General features: G+C 36.7%; 2 protein-coding genes across 3 annotated transcripts; one reads left to right on the forward strand and one right to left on the reverse strand.

Annotated features, from left to right (window-relative positions):
- The first annotated feature begins 4,561 nt into the window (after nucleotides 1–4,561).
- glmnb (glomulin, FKBP associated protein b) lies at nucleotides 4,562–12,841 on the forward strand. Its single transcript, XM_047813614.1, has 18 exons — nucleotides 4,562–4,572; nucleotides 4,688–4,838; nucleotides 6,231–6,341; nucleotides 6,422–6,530; nucleotides 6,867–7,119; nucleotides 7,298–7,400; nucleotides 7,478–7,656; nucleotides 7,965–8,018; nucleotides 8,109–8,139; nucleotides 8,237–8,326; nucleotides 9,320–9,361; nucleotides 9,450–9,523; nucleotides 9,631–9,715; nucleotides 10,502–10,614; nucleotides 12,096–12,153; nucleotides 12,233–12,368; nucleotides 12,541–12,632; nucleotides 12,714–12,841. Exons 1-18 carry the CDS (start codon nucleotides 4,562–4,564, stop codon nucleotides 12,795–12,797), a joined length of 1,776 nt encoding a protein of 591 aa, XP_047669570.1. The 3' UTR covers nucleotides 12,798–12,841.
- LOC113642951 (protein SPO16 homolog) lies at nucleotides 12,374–16,754 on the reverse strand. Of its 2 annotated transcripts, XM_047813663.1 has the most exons (6): nucleotides 16,137–16,754; nucleotides 15,922–16,015; nucleotides 14,220–14,388; nucleotides 14,008–14,086; nucleotides 13,239–13,346; nucleotides 12,374–12,903 (listed from the first exon to the last, which is right to left on the reverse strand). In XM_047813663.1, the coding sequence occupies exons 1-6, from the start codon at nucleotides 16,197–16,199 to the stop codon at nucleotides 12,898–12,900; spliced, it is 519 nt and encodes a 172-aa protein (XP_047669619.1). In that variant the 5' UTR covers nucleotides 16,200–16,754; the 3' UTR covers nucleotides 12,374–12,897. The 2 variants fall into 2 exon arrangements, with proteins under 2 accessions (XP_047669619.1, XP_027002592.1); XM_027146791.2 differs by having other exon boundaries at nucleotides 12,374–13,346.
- Between the last annotated feature and the right edge of the window lie 77 nt (nucleotides 16,755–16,831).

The following is a 16,831-nucleotide window of genomic DNA, read 5'->3' on the forward strand; positions in this document are numbered from 1 at the left end:
AAACTCAGTGATCAAACACTGTTAACAATTTAATGTAATATAATGCAACAAAAAAACAATCATTTGAAACTGAGAATTTCAAAATAAAAAAATAAAAAAAAGACCATTACGGTGATATATGAATTAGATGACACCAAAAAGAAGAGTCTAATACATTGCTGCCTGAATAGTCCTAGTTGTCACACAAATTTAGTTTCATTTAACATTATGGCCTCCTCTTAACATTTAACAGCTTATAAAATAGCACTCGATGCAGTAAAATGTATTATTCTGTATTTTCTATATTGTGCTTCAACATTTAATTGTGTGCACAATTTATTGAAGCCATGAGATATTAATTCAAGGTCAAGTAGTAGGACTTCAGTTTGATTATGACCAAACTGGGGATCACATGTGATTTTAGACTGTAACACTGAACCTTCACCTGATTGTTTTTCACATGATCACATATTAGTCACATTATCGTGTGAATTTTTTTCAGTTTTTCAAACTGACTGTTGTAACTTCAAACCTCTCTCATAAATTCTGTTGGGGTTGCAGAATAATTTATACTAGCTAGTGACTAACGTGTAGGAACATTCAGCTTCAACCATGTAATAGGATCAGATAAAAACTGTATAGTCATCACCAGAAACAAATCCAGCTCAAATTTCTCCTTATCCTGTGATGCAGAAAAAAAAATTGATAATGAAGGACCCCTATTAAAGACGCTATTACAGAAACTCGTTTCACATAACATTTAAATGTTATCTACAAAGGGCCGGCGTGGCTTTAGGTTTTCATTTCAGGTAAACAGGAACCAAAACAAATTGTTGTTTGCAGACCAAAATCAATTAAATAAACAAGTGGAATTGAGTGAGGCTTCTGATTGGCTGCAGACTTTCCCTTTGCGGATAACATTAACACAACAGTACAGTATGTACAGTACTGTACAGTATTTTCCTGTTCATTTCATAGCAAAACATTTTCATTTAACATTGGTTAGGATGATTATAGTGAATTTCAAAAGGCTAAGAGCATCAGTCTAGCAATGGGTAGGGTATGTGAAGCTAACACAGATTCACAGGGGATATAGCTTTAAAGAGATCACTGTTTTTTTGACATGGTAACTGGGCACCGGGGGCAATTTTTGGTAGACAATTTCAATCTCTGACAAATTCTCTGAAGACCACAGTGCTTAAAACTATCAGAAGGTATTAAAAGAAACTACGGTTCTGGCTTACTACTTCTTTTTAAAATCTAATAGGATAAGATATACTTCATAATCATGAGTGGTGAAATCAGGACAACTCCTGTGTTAATTAATATGTGCTGAATATCATACAGATGCCACAGTGTTCTGAGATCTAAGCCTGAAAGGTCAATGTGTGTGTCAGGTAATCAGGTTACGGAGGTGTTGTCTTGTTGCTGGTGCCTTTTAAAAAATACATGGTTATGTGATAGCAGTGACCTGATGCAGGTCTGCTACTTAACACATGCCTTTAGCAAAGCCCATACTGAACAATGAGCAGTTGGATTACTTGAAGAGTGTTTCATAATACACATGCATGCAAAAGGTATTTAATCTGTGTACTCACAAAACCACCCAGGTTTAATAAGCACAGGTTCAGTGAATCTGCCCTGTAAAGTCTGTATATCTTTTTTAAATGCATTTCCGCTGTGTCTCAAATAAACAATGAGGAAACGACAAGAGAAATGTCAAACATCTGACATCACCAGCCCTATAGATCTGTCAGCGTCGTCTAGCAGAGAGACACTTCTTTCCTAACTCCCAATAAACATCACTGTCTGCTGTCAAAACACTGAATCAGCAGTCTCCAATTAAGCAAGAGCAAATCTGAAGCAGACACGCGACAGGCGTGCTCTTCCATACACTCTATTTGCACTATGCCTTTTGTGTTTGTCCTTTCATCACACAGCAATAGACAGAGCAAACCATCGAACCAGCTGCAGGTTAAATCCTAGTGCTCAAACCTTGTCCTCATCCATTGAGCTAAAATCAGGGTCTTCTATCCATACACTGAGCAGGAAGTCAAACACATGACCCATATCAGCTTTCATACATTGGAGAAATGTTGGATTAAGGCTTTGTGTATAAAAAGAACCCACAACCCAAGCAATCACGGATGCCTTTTTAATATTATCATGGCATGACATGTTTAAATAACCACCGTCTGAGAGAACTATTGTAAGTCAGTGTGTTCTGTATGATCTATAATGCTAACATGTATTGAATACTGAATGTCAAAAAAGCAGACATAATCCAATCGTTAATAATATATATATCCCGTGGACCTCAGAGAGTTCAGTGAAATGATTAACATGAATTTTTGGGTTTGAGTGATTCCTCTCTAGAGCTTTCGAGAAACGTGTCCTGCTCGAGTGCATGTCAAATTGCTAATCTTGTATATTGTAATCCTATTAGCAGACGCTCAGGCACTGTGCTTAATACAAGCTTTACAAAGAGATCTCTCCATGCTGCTGTCCTTTCATACACTTCAGTCTCGACATCATGGCTTGCTAGACTCTTTTGTGTATGTATCATTCCAAAAAAATCTCTGTGATCAAAGAGCAGAGAGGGATAGTGACTAATCCAGAGCTGATTGAGGCCATTTGTAGACGGCAGACTGTCGCAGGACGCTCAACCGTGACAGCGAATCCAATGGAAGACGTCATTCAGAGATGGGTGAGTGAAAAGCAAGTCATGTGTCTGAAAGAGTATTTGTATTCCTTAGATGTATAAAAAACTGTTCAATTTAAAATTACATGGGGTTAGAATTACACTGGTCACACTTTACTTTAAACTGTGACAAGAAACTGGTAATTAATAGTAAATTAATAAGAGAGTAGTTAGTATGTAATACTGAATTTTTTGCAACATACCAAAAACAACATACCTAATTCAGATTTCAATAGTTCAATCCAAAAGGCAATAATTACTCAGATGTTAATATTTAATGATATGTACAAGTAATAGTAGGTGCATGCTTTGTTTTACAAGTTGTAAATGTAAGTGCATAGTTAAGACAGAAACAGCTATTGTTTCAGTGTTTACACAATCATCATTAGTATACAAAAATATCAAAAATAGGTATGTAACTAGAAAGTAATAGACCACAAAGAGATCAAAATTACCAGGTACATATACATACAAGAAAACCCTTTGTGATGCAATGGAAGGAATTGTAGGACTGTGAAAAAGTGTTGGCCCCCTTCCTAATTTTTATTTATTTTTTTGCATGTTTGTCACACTGGGGGGCACGGTGGCTTAGTGGTTAGCACGTTTGCCTCACCTCCAGGGTTGGGGATCCGCCTCCGCCTTGTGTGTGGAGTTTGCATGTTCTCCCTGTGCCTCGGGGGTTTCCTCCGGGTACTCCGGTTTCCTCCCCCGGTCCAAATACATGCATGGTAGGTTGATTGGCATCTCTGGAAAATTGTCCGTAGTGTGTGAGTGTGTGAGTGAATGAGAGTGTGTGTGTGCCCTGCGATGGGTTGGCACTCCGTCCAGGGTGTATCCTGCCTTGATGCCCGATGACGCCTGAGATAGGCACAGGCTCCCCGAGACCCGGAAAGTTCGGATAAGCGGTAGAAAATGAATGAATGAATGTTTGTCACACTTTAATGTTTTAGATCAAACAAATTTAAATATTTGTCAAAGATAACACAAGTAAACACAACATGCAGTTTTTAAATGAAGGTTTTTATTATTAAGGGAAAAAGTGTGAAAAAGCGTTTGCCCCCCCTGTTAAAACATAACTGTGGTTTATCACACCTGAGTTCAATTTCTCTAGCCACACCCAGGCCTGATTATTGCCACACCTGTTTGCAATCATGATGTCACTTATTTAAGACCTGACGGAAAAAGTGAAGTAGACCAAAAGATCCTCGAAAGCTACACATCATGCCGAGATCCAAAGAAATTCAGAAACAAACGAGAAAGAAAGTAATTCCGATCTACCAGTCTGAAAAAGGTTTTAATGCCATTTCTAAAGCTTTGGGACTCCAGCGAGTCACAGTGAGAGCCATTATCCACAAATGACAAAAACATGGAACAGTGGTGAACCTTCCCAGGAGTGGCCGGCCGACCAAAATTACCCCAAGAGCGCAGTGACGACTCATCCAAGATGTCACAAAAGACCCCACGACAACATCCAATTCCTCTACAGCACTCTAACAGACTAAATGCAAGTTATCACAAACTCTTGATTGCAGTTCTTGCTGCTAATTGTGGCCCAACCTGTTATTAGATTTAGGGAGCAAACACTTTTTCACACCACTGTATGTGAATCCTTGAGTAGAAACCTGATCATTTATACATAACTTGATATGTACAAGAATATCCCCATGTTTACATATTAACACAAATGTCCCTATGACATACTAGCTACTTGCTACATTATTTTATGTTATTACTAGCTAATCTCTATACAGTACTTGATGTACTGTAAAATAAAGTGCTATCACTAGATTTATTATTCCATCTCATAAACGGTATTAGGATTATAATGCACACATTCACGTTTGAGTTATAATATACGAGAATACAGTGCTAGGGTATGCTATGACTACAAAGTCAGAAAATACCCAGAAATTAATGCTGATTAATGTAACTGGATACACATTAATTAAAAGTGCATCGCTTTACGCAAAACGTAAAATGTGCAAATTAAATTGTTTGAATAATAAGAATATTATTATTAATTGTGTTTCAGCGAAATACCCAGGGAAAAGATTTGAAAGCAGAAGATCATGAACTCTTTGTGAACGTTGGTCAAATGTGCATTGCTCAGGGTGACAGTGCACAACTGCTGGATTTTATCAGCGATGAGAAAAATCAGGTGAATGTGGAAGTATGTTGACATGCTTCTGCAAAAGTGTTGCTTAAAAAGATTTGTGATTATGTTCCACGTAGTGTTTCACACGGTTGCAAATCATACATTTCATTTTCTATGCTTACAATCAACAGATTTTAATGAAAAAAAAAATGAAAAAGAAACAATAAGGAAGCTTTTCAATTTCAAATCCCATAGACATAAGCAGTTACTGCAGCAGTCACAACTCTGCCATCATTCTGTCCCACTGAGGACCGTGAACCCCAGGAAGTAGCTGTTCCTACAAAACCATCACTTTGCCCTAATTCCTAACTGACTTGCCTCCTCACCCCTTGGGTGTAAAAATGTAACTACAAATCAGTCAGATTTCTCGCTCCACTGGTAGCCCTTAGAAGCAGTGCTCCATTAAGTGCATCTGCTTCTCCTGTCCCTTTCACTGTTTCCTTTCCTGAGCCTCAGGAGCATGTGTGTTTTAAACCAGAAGTCCATTCAATAGATCAGGGTCTGTGTAGATAAAAAAAATAAAAAATAAAATCAGTGTCAGATATTAAGGTATAATAATAACAGGAAACATGCTTTTTTCATGCATGTACAAAGGGAAGTGAAATTTAAAATGTCTTCTTCAGAAAGCAAAAATCTCTGCACAAGGTGCATCAAACCATTTCAACTTAGGTTCAGTAAGAAATAAAACACTTCACTCATGTGCTGTTAGAACTGCAAATGTTGTTGTGGTGCAGCATGACATTAAGTGGAGTTTACTTTTAGCAACCAAAGTGAAGTGTTTTATTTCTCTTTTACCTCAACAACGTGTTTTAAAATGTCTTGTTTCTAGTTAGCATACTGTGCGTTTAATTTCTTGGAACATCAGTGAGAATGTCAAGTTGCTATTACTTATGTTGTAGCAATTATAAACATTTATTAGTCCTCACATGCTTCTTTCTTTTCTCTGTCTCTCTTCTAAGTTAAGAAGGCAAAAAAATCTTGTCTTGCACACAAGAAACCAGAAGGCGTTAACTGCTTTGAAGACTTTCCTGTGGTGGAAAATTTGGTGACTGTTAAAACTGACAATGAAGACCCCTTCCATTAATGTTAAACATCTCCACACAGAAAGTTTCACCTTAGTAATGATGAGACATTTGTCTTTGTTAAATAACAAACTGACTATACTATACTATACTATATATACTAATACTATAAAAACAATAATGTATTAGAACAAACATTACTCTTAATAATTAACTTATTTGAATCACAGCAGGCACTAGAGTGTAAGTTACAGATAAATCGACCGAATAGAAAAAGAAAATCTGACCGAAAAGAGAGATCTCATCAGTGCTGTGTTATAAAATGTCAAAAATATTTACTTACCTTTCAGTTAAGTGGTTTATTTTTATTCAGGACATAGTGAAATCTATGGGTAGTGGTCTCATAGGGCCACTGATTAAGGAAGTGGTGAAGAAAGAGAAGGATTCCGTACACTGTCAGGCTGTGATCACACACCTCATACAGGTAAGTATATAATCTATAAAATATATAATCAAACATGACTGAGTTAAAGAGAGTTTGAAAACAATGTTTGTCCTCTGTAGATCTGCAATGCAGACGAAATCCTGGACGTCTTGATCAAGCAAGTGGAGGAAACTGATCCTGTTGTGATTGCAGACACCATCACTCTGCTCATGCAACAGATTCAACCAGGTAATCGAGCACCTGCTGTAGCTTGTTGTCAGCACTTACAGTTCAAATATGAGACAATTGGAGCTGATAACTTTAGCAATAATTACAAACATAACTGCATGCAGGTTTCCCAACACCACAGATTAATATCGTTGAACTATTATCACTTTGAACTATAAACACCTGTTAGTGATAACCGTCTTACAATGACTAGCCAAAAGAGCATGAACTTGTCCACTTCAAAACACGTACATAGGAAATTGTAGAATGTGTCTCCCCCTGCAGTCTCCAGAAGTAATTACAGTACTGATTTGTCTACTACACCCCCCACCCCACCCCACCCCCCAATACACACAGTGCTGATGAGGCTTGGTGATTCAAAGCCTGCCTTGTTGAGCCTGGCCCTGGATGCTCTGCACAAACAGATCTCGAAGCTACCGGTACCATACACACACAAACAGGAAGGGGAAGACATGCACGGTCTCTGTCGCTGCTGCACTGCTCTTCTGACCTTTGTGCAGCCATTTGTGCAGGAAGTCAAAAGTCAAGATGCAAAGAGTCCAATGGCAAGCACGTATCATTCGAGAATGAGGACCGTACTTTACAAATTGTACGTTTATTCTATAACTTTGCAATTATTCAAAGTAGTGTTAAAAAACATTATAGAGAATGTGGTGTGCTACCTTGACCTTGCTTCTTTCTCCTATTTTGTTCACTCTGAATGACACCAGTTACTAGTATTCGTATTCAAAGTCTTAATTGTGTCCTTGTATGCATTTTGCTTGAAGCTGCATGAAAGGTCTAAGGGAACCTCTCCTTGAAGCTCAACTTGATCGGGAGACTCACAAGTCTCACAATTCTCCCCTCTGGAACTTTGCCACAGAGATCATGGTGAGCTACACAAGCTTTCTTCCATATTAAAATAATGTAAAGGTGCTTTCCACATTCTCATTTATGCTTCATTTTAGAGCACTCTATCAGCTATCCAGGAGCCTCTGCCCAATCTCCTGCTCTTCTATCCCTTGAGAGGGAAGGAAGACAAGAGAGTTGTGCAAGATGACAGTCACCTGCCTGAATCAAGGGCTTGCCTGGCCTACTTGCTCTTCGTCCAGCTTATTGCCATTGAGCTGTTTCCTGCAGTCTTCAGGTAGGATACATTAATAAAGGTCTGCTTTTTGTCTTTTTTATTTTGCAAGTCTTTACCAAACTTATTAACATAGGATGCAAATTGGCCTTCTGAGTTTTTAAAATAATTGAAAGCAATTTCATATAAAACAAAACAAAAGAGAAATCCAAGTATATCCTGTGCTAGCTATTAGACAGTCATTTTCAAACCCCAGCTAAATTCTACCAAAATCAATAAACATATTTTCAGGCAGAATGGATAAGTATAACTTATTGTCTAAAACTTTTTGAAACACAGTTCTCATATCACATTTCATTTCACAATTTTAGCCCAGTGTTTATCCTGCAGTGTAACATGGAGTACATCAACATTTTACTGGGCAGGTAATTTAACAACGTTTTTTCTCTCTCTATAAGTAACAGTAGCCCGTCTTATATTACATTAAAATAACACAACTGCACTTTTTTTCACAGAAAAGATGAACCATGGATCTTGAAAGGTTTGGTAAGATGAGGTTATGCTCCAGCATGTCATGTGATAATGTCTGTAATCAGTGATCAGTGAATTTATTATGCCTCTTACTGGGACTCTGTCTCTTTAGGACTTGTATGTTAAAAGCTTGGAGAGAGTTCTGGACCACAGTCTTCCAGTAGAGTTGCTGGAGCAGAAGATTTTTCACACAGTTACACAAGTAAGACAATCACTAGACAGCCAGTCAATACACAAATGCTCTGAAGTGTTACACTGGGTTGTCAGGTACAAATACCATCTAGGTGCATTTTCTAAGTATACAATTATTGCTTCGGACAACTGCTGACCTGATATCATTCAGGTGGTGGACTATTCTTGGTATAGTTGTGTGAGCTGGGGCTTTAAATGAAAAGTGTTAACTTGTAGATTTACACTGTTTTTTCGATGCTCAATTAGAATAAATCAGACGCAATTGGAATAAATCAGACTCAGTTCTCATTTTCAGTGTAAATGCTTTATCTGGATACTTTTGCTTGATGAAAATGTTCAACTTTGCACTACTGCTAATAATGAACACAAAGCAGAGAACTAGTCACCTTGAATTTCCCCATCAGGAATAAATAAATGTGTATCTCTTCTCATTACCACCCGAAAGTTGAATATTTTTCAGGAAAAAATAACAGGAAATGCCAAAATGTGTATTCCTCTTATTCCACAGCAACTTGTCAACAAATACAATTCTGAACTTATTAATGAATGACGTCTTTCATTTAATGTTAGTAAACCTACAAAATACACAATAGTTAATTCCATATAACTTGCCAACTATAAACAGTTGTTCCTTCATCCGCTTTTCTTATTAAAAAGACATTTAAAAAACCCCAACAAGGACGACTACAATAACAACAATACGATTTCTCATGATGACGAGAAACCTGAAGGTGTAAAAATCTGGTCTGAAAACTTTCCCATGGTGGAAAACTTACTGACGGTTACAAAGTGCTGACAGCCAAGATTCCTTCATTCTATAAATATTAGATAAACCTCCTCTTACAGAACCCTTCACTCTATCAACGATTAGACGTCTTTAAAAAGGTCCTAACACACTAAATATTGTGTTGCTGTATATTTTTGCTTGGTGGACTGTTTCTAAACCCAACTCACTTTAAATAAGTAATTGTAATTATTAATATTTTTGCTTTTCATGATACAGAACCTAATTCACATCATGACCGACTGTCCTATCCAGCATTTGGTAAGTGTGGTGTAATCACTAGTTATTATATATTTCAATAAATGTGCCTAAGTAATACAATTTTATGATAATTCCTCGCCTTTTTCAGAGAGTAAAGGCTCTAGTGGTGTTTCAGCTTTTTATAGAGAAACTCAGTTGGGAAGCGAAGCATAAATTCTTCAGGTATCTCGTGATACAACTTTCTCAATATATTGTATATTGTCATAGAGTAAGATAATATATAACAGATTTTATGCAGAAGGTTAATAATGCACTTCATACAATCCCAGGTGCATAATGAAAACAAGTCAGCACGCAGGAGTGGAAAGTGTTATTCTCACAAACATCAAAAATCAAGTGGAGAATTCAAGCAAGGTCAGATGCAGGTCATGTTCTCTGACTCACATTACGAGCCACAATTGTAACTACAATTATCAAAGCGAAACTTGAAAAGTGAAACACTTTTTTACACCTTTTTTGCACTACAACACTTTAAATCTGTACCGTCACTTTAACTCTGGACTTGCACAGCACAGTGCCACTTTATACACTCTATACACACCATACCACACATAGACACTTTAAGGAAAATCATTAAAAACCATACGCATTGATGTATATATTTATGTATATACATCATTTTCCCCTCACATATATTTTTCATATTTTCTATAGTTTTTATATAGTTTATACTTTTTATTTATCTATCTCCTTTTGGTTTTGGTTTTATTTATTTATTTTATCAATAATTGCATTGTTTTTATGCTTAAATACCGGACAGATGCAAAAAGCATTTCACTGCATGCTGTACCCGGTATGTTATACAGTATGTATGTGACAAATAAAATTTGATTTGATTGTACTTTAATGCTTATTATTGTGGCTGAAAAAATATTTTAAATCTCAGATTTTATAATGTTCTGTGTTATCTGGGGAAAAATAATCATCATTTGAAACATGTCCTCATGTTAATGCATACACCAGAAAGTTAGTGCTGCTACTAAACACATTAATACAGATCACTGTTTTGTTTTAAAACAAAAACCAAACAGTGCTAGATACATTGCATGATTTGGGTTCCTCTTACTCGTATTATTTTTAACAGGAGAAAATGATATTTTTTCTGCTCTTTCTCTACCATGATCTGACTTGTGTTTGTAGTCAGATGGACAGATGGGCAGCTGGTTTAAGGGGACATTACTGCTAGCGCTCCTGAGGAACACGCTGAGCTTACCTCAAGGCCCAGAGACGGACTTATTGCATGGGATGGACAGGTGGGCAGGTTACTGCTTGTGTACTAAATACTTGTTTCATTCATTCAAAGAAATCAACTCTCACTACAATACATGTTTATTTTATGTGCATATAATCTGGTGTTTGGAGACCTTTACGTTTTAAACCTCAGATTTGATTTCACAATACCAGCGAATCTGCTAGTATACAATATAACACGAGATAATTGAATTCGGCCTCTGATTGACATGTGACAGACTTTGATCCAATTCAGTGGTAGACCAACTGTAAAGTCGCCACTCATAATGATGTAGAGAAGAATTGTTTTAAGCATCAGAGCCTATGATAATAGATGTTAGCCTATTGAATTATTCAGAATGATTTTAAAATTCTGATTCCTCCCCCTTTTCAGTTATCTGTGCTTTTCCAATAATAATCTCATTAGTCCATTAATTCTCATTAGTTGATTCTTTCTGGAAAAAAAACAAAACAACAAAAATAAACTCAACCTCAACAAACTCAACCTTGTATGACTTTCAACAAATAATCACAAATTCATTCCACTTAATATAGAAGAGATAGTAGAAAAACATAAGAATGCTGACCCTGGCCCCAACCATTAACCTTTTGCTCTATACTTACAAGTAAATCCATGTGAACTGTTACAAAGTCATGAAATGAGTCATGCTCATGTCTAAAGAGCGCTGTGCAGGCAATAAAATGTCTGACATGTCCTAGTGGCTGTGTTATATCTTGTAATTAATCCCTTTCACTGTTCCCTAACAGGTGGGGCTTACAAAGAAGTTAGGTTATAATTAGGTTATAATTACTGAATAGATCTAAAGGGTAAGCATGAAAGTACTGTAATGTAAAATATCTGAGCTGATATGCTAATCTGTAAAAACATAGACCTAAATTGGAACACACAATCCATATATGCCACCTGCCTCTGCCATGAGAAATGTTTTATTCAAATGATATCATTCAGCCTTGACAATTATTTATTGATGATTCCAGGAAAATACCCATGATCCTACAGCACACAGCATATGGCAGGCAGGTGGGTGCTGTAGGGCAGATACTGTGTCCTTCATAAAAAAAGACCAGAATGAGTGATTGACATAAACTGCTCTGGAGCAACATGTGAACTGTAACATGTGATTTAAATTTTTTTTACTGAGCACTACAGGTTTGATATGTCATGCATTCTGAGATGCTTTTCTGCTTACCATTGTCACACCATTCAATGAATAATCTATAAACTGTTGTATATGATCTTCCCATGAAATCATCGTCACAGAGACTGTACTGTACTTTCCAACATTCTGATGTTTGATATGAACATTAACCAAAGCTCTTTACGTGTATCTGCATTATAAGCTGAGCAGATACTCAGGTGCTCCTTTTAAAGTGACTAATGTGTGTGTATATATATATATATATATATATATATATATATATATATATATATATATATATATATATATATATGTATGTATTTTCCATCTTTGATATATTGTAGGGTCATGGTGTCTCTAAATCTTCTGAGATATCTTCTCATCAGAGAGAGAAGCAAATCTGTAAGTCTGTAAATCTGTCTTTTAATGGAACAGATGAAGCTCTATGAATGGGATGTCCAATGCATTTGTCTTTGTTCAGACAGGTATTTGGACAGAGCTTTGTGACATTGCTGAGAGCTACATAAAAATACTGCGTGTATGTCTCACCATGTCAAAATCATACTATGGGTCAGAACTAAAGAGACTGCATGAGGACAAAAAGGTCACAGTAAGGGGTAAGTGGTTTTCATTTTTAATTGATGATAAATCATTTTAACTGTTGGCAAAAGAGCTTTCCATCTATTATTGTTAGCAATGTCATTTGAAAAAGCATACCCAAGTATCAATAATATTATTATTCTACTTTATTACTTTATATAAGAACATCTTATCATTTTTTATCTCTAGAACTGAAAGAGGCCTCAGGAAACAAATCAGTTCAACGTATGATTGTGAAAAACAAAGCGCTAGCTGGAATGCCCTGTGAGGCACAGGAGAAGGTAAATCCTCTCTCTCCTCATATCCTTCTACAGTAAGTCAGTGAGTGTCAAGATAAAAACGGACCTGTTTTGTCATTTCAGGTATTACAGTGTGCACTTGTTACATATGATCTGATGGAGAGTCTTGTCATCCGAATAGAGGAGATCCTAGAGGAGAGAGTGTGATGTTGTCCAAGCCGTGGTTGCTTTTTCCTTTGCTGGGTTGACTTGTAATATTAAAAGCAATATTAGGTGTGAGCAGTAGGTACTGCATGTTAAATATGTGTTAAACCTGCTAGAAAATAAAAAAATCTCTATTCAAGAATATGTTGTTTACTTAGACAAAGGAAAACACATATACATTGCAGAATACTGTCAGTGTGCTGTTAATAGAAAATCTTTGTAGATGCTGTAATAGAAAACATTCTGAAGGCAGCAGTTAGTCTTAACTTTTAGGTAAGCTCTTAAAAAAGCAGACTAGAACATAAAGGTGATTAACTGTTGTGTGTGTGTTGTGTGTGTGTTGAAGTGTGGCTGCATGGCTAGTGTTTGTGTACTTTGTGCTTTTATATCTAAAGATGATGACACTCTGACTGTAAGACTGTAAGCTGGTGGAAATTAAATGACCTTAAAAATGTCCAGTTTCTTTAAAGTTTCATGGCTGTGTTTGATGATTTGAGCTTGAGCTAAATGCATCCGCTCCCGCACTCTGTCCTTGTGTGGTCTACTGGTGGCCTGCAATATATAACTGCACTGTGACTGTTATAATAAAACTAGGTAATACATGAAAAATACATGTATAGTTGCAAAAAAAAAAAAATTGTTTTAATCGCTCATAAAATGTGATCATAAAAACAAGCAATCTGATTAAACTAATAATACAGAAAAATAGATGTTTTGTAGTGTTACTGAACACAAGAGCATCAAATATCTCCACCAAATATTTGATACAACTGCTGATCAAACCTGCACAACTCTAAATAGGAATGTTTATGCTGTTTCTCCCTAGGATGTTTCATCACTATTCATCACTTTATCTCTAGTCTTTGTATAAAACAGCCATATTCACCATACAAGTTGGTTTTATGCTCTGGCCATTTAAAAACACAAAATGTCTTCTTTTTAAACCAATCTGATGTTGATTTGTATAAATATGCATGTCTGCTGTATGACTTCATGTCACAGATGAACAGATCTGTGACTATCCTGACATTTTATGAGCAATCAATTCATTAATCCAGATAATTGTCTAAGGTTTGCAAACTTTTTTATGTAACTATATGGCTGTTCCACAAATTGAATATAGAGCGCTGTACAAACATAATACAGTATAATTAAAAGTATAATAAAGTGATAAAAGATGCAAGTAAATACGATTATATGTTCTGCTACTTACTTTAGCGATGGTCATCATTCCTTTGACAGTGTCCACAGTGCTATGGACAGGTAAGATTTTGAGGTTACTGCCAAAGAACCTGGTAGAGAAATCAAAATACAGCTTATGAGATGTAAGTTCAATATTATTAACAACTCATTTATTCATGTTTAAAAAACTCAGCAACCAAGAGAAGCAAGAGATTTTTAAAGCACAGTTTTTTCTTTTTGTACCTGTTCTGCACTGCAGACACAATTTTCAATTCTCTTGCACCATACGCCCGTGCCTGGAGCAAAAGAAAGCTGTTTCTGTGGACCTGGATGAATTTTTCAATCTTTTTAAAGAATTCTTCACACTCAGTTTCAGGAAACTCCTCACTTGTGATCAACAAGAATGCCACACCTGGACATGAGATTCAAATCACACTAATCTGAAGTAAAAGGTACAGAAAATCAGATATACTGGTTGTGACTTTAACCATTCCAAAAAAACCAAAACAACAATAAAATAATAAAATACACTTTACACATCCCTAAGGGTCTCAGACCCTCAAATTATTATTTCACCCTAAACAAATAATCTTTATGTCTGTTTACCAATGAGATATTTCAATGAGAAGAAATTAGACATTTTACTGAACTGAGAAAAATAATGATCTCTGTGATGATTGCATACATTACGGCATTTGGCAGACAGCCTTAACCAGAGCGATGTACAAAAGTGCTGTCAAGTCTCTATCAAAGAATACATTAACATTGGTTCGCTAGTTTAGACTTAGGATACCATCAACTTAAAACTGTTCAGTTTTTCTTTTAACATACACATAACAAACAGGAAAAAGAGCTAGTTCAAATGTTTCAGCAAGAGGTAGGTCTTCAATCGTAATTTAAAGATAACCAGTGACTCAGCTGTTCGGACATCTAGGATGTTCATTCAACCGCCGCAGTGCCAAAATAGATGCCGGGACTGAGCTGTAGATGGTGGGACTGAGCGGTGGATGGTGGGACTGAGCGGTGGATGGTGGGACTGAGCGGTAGATGGTGGGACTGAGCGGTAGATGGTGGGACTGAGCTGTAGATGGTGGGACTGTGTGGTAGATGGTGGAACTGAGCGGTAGATGGTGGGACTGAGCTGTAGATGGTGGGACTGAGCGGTAGATGGTGGGACTGAGCTGTACATGGTGGGACTGAGCGGTAGATGGTGGGACTGATTGGTAGATGGTGGGAGTGAGGGGTAGATCTGAGTGAGTGAGGTGCAGTGTAAGGAGTGATAAGTTCTCTAAGAGAGAGCTGGTCCATTTTTGGCTTTGTAGGCAAGTATCAGTGTTTTGAATCTGACACGTGCAACTTCCGGAAGTCAGTGGTTGGAGCACAGCAGTGAGGTGTGTGAGACCAAGTTGAAAACCAAGTTGAAAACAAGTCATGCAGCTACATTTTGGATCATTTGCAAAGGACGAATTCCGTTCAAAGGAATTGCAGTAGTCCAGTCTTAAGATGACAGGAGACTGAACAAGTACCTGTGCAGCCTGTGTGGACAAAAATGGCCAAATCCTTCTAATGTTGTAGAGAAAACCCGACATGAGCGTTTCACATTTGCAACATGCGAGGACAAATATTACAGAAGGGTAGGATGGACATCTGACTGGAAAAACATTTAGTAGAGATGATTCGGTATGGTGATTAGCAAAAAAATGTACAGTGTAACACGCTGGTACTCGTCTAACTTACAGATCAGTAGGTCTCAACTCTGGTTCATTTAGTCATATTATATCCCTGTTTCAAGCCTAAGCTCGGGGCTGTGTTGTATATTACACATTCACCCTGTATCTGCATGGGATCCCTTCATTATTCTCAAAAAAACATGAGTGACTTTAGGTGCAAAGAATCTTTAAAAGGTTTGAATGTGCCCGGTGTATAGGGGTGTGTTTAATTTTACCTGAGAGAGGAAAGACAAGTGTACCGGGTTCAATACTGTCTGAATAGCGAAGTAGATGTTCTTGTGCTAAAAGCAGCACTGTAATTTCCTTATTCTGTCAAGGAAACAAAAATAATTAAGGTTAAGTGTAACGTTAATCTTAAATAGAGGCTAAACTCTAGAAGACTAGCTAGATAGTTAGCTAAAAGCTAATGGAAAAAGTTCAAGCTATTCACCTGAAGGGACGTACTGACAATAACAGTTGTTTTCCACGAAGTATTCGTGTTGTTATTTGCCATTTAAACCGATAAAAGCACCTGGAGATAAGAATATTTCACAAACTAATCCCTGCTAATATTCAGTATACAGTGGCATCTAAAGTTGATGAAAAATCAGTAATATTTCCGTCGCAGATAAAACATTACAATGCAAACAGGATTAACAGTGGAGAAAACTCCTGAGTAATAAACCCAACAAGGCTTAAATCACATTTAATAAACCATTTGACAGAAGGAGAGTAAATCTGAGACGATATGAACGCTTTCGATGATCAGTCTGTTTCTTGTAAACACGGCACAATGGCGCCATCTGTCGGTGACAAAAAACAGACATTTCGCACTCTGATCGTGTGATTTCTTTATTATTTAATTATTTCCCAAACACGCTATACATACCCTCGTGTTAACAACATTACATTTTATAATTTCACTACAATAAATCAATACGACGTATAGTGTTTCCTACTTCACAAAAACACATACTTTTATTGAATACTATATATAAGTATAGTATCGTGTTGTATAAAATCTTTTGAGTAAATCAAATACGAGTTTAAACATGAAATAAATATAACTCATTGTTTTACGACGTAAAACAACAACAACAACAACAACAACAACAACAACAACAGATGGAAACGACCTTCAACATA

Source organism: Tachysurus fulvidraco, chromosome 5, assembly GCF_022655615.1.
Source record: "Tachysurus fulvidraco isolate hzauxx_2018 chromosome 5, HZAU_PFXX_2.0, whole genome shotgun sequence".
Classification (NCBI taxonomy): Eukaryota; Metazoa; Chordata; class Actinopteri; order Siluriformes; family Bagridae; genus Tachysurus; species Tachysurus fulvidraco.

Excerpts from the sequence above, each read along its gene's own strand:
- glmnb (XM_047813614.1), top strand. Across the intron at positions 7,657-7,964 it reads CTGTTTCCTGCAGTCTTCAG|CCCAGTGTTTATCCTGCAGT; the intron begins GTAGGATACATT and ends TCACAATTTTAG. Across the intron at positions 12,154-12,232 it reads TCAGAGAGAGAAGCAAATCT|ACAGGTATTTGGACAGAGCT; the intron begins GTAAGTCTGTAA and ends GTCTTTGTTCAG.
- LOC113642951 (XM_027146791.2), bottom strand. The coding sequence starts at position 16,199 with ATGGCAAATAACAACACGAATACTTCGTGGAAAACAACTGTTATTGTC. Across the intron at positions 14,087-14,219 it reads GTGTCTGCAGTGCAGAACAG|GTTCTTTGGCAGTAACCTCA; the intron begins GTACAAAAAGAA and ends TTTCTCTACCAG. Across the intron at positions 13,347-14,007 it reads GAATGATGACCATCGCTAAA|GCCACCAGTAGACCACACAA; the intron begins GTAAGTAGCAGA and ends TATATATTGCAG.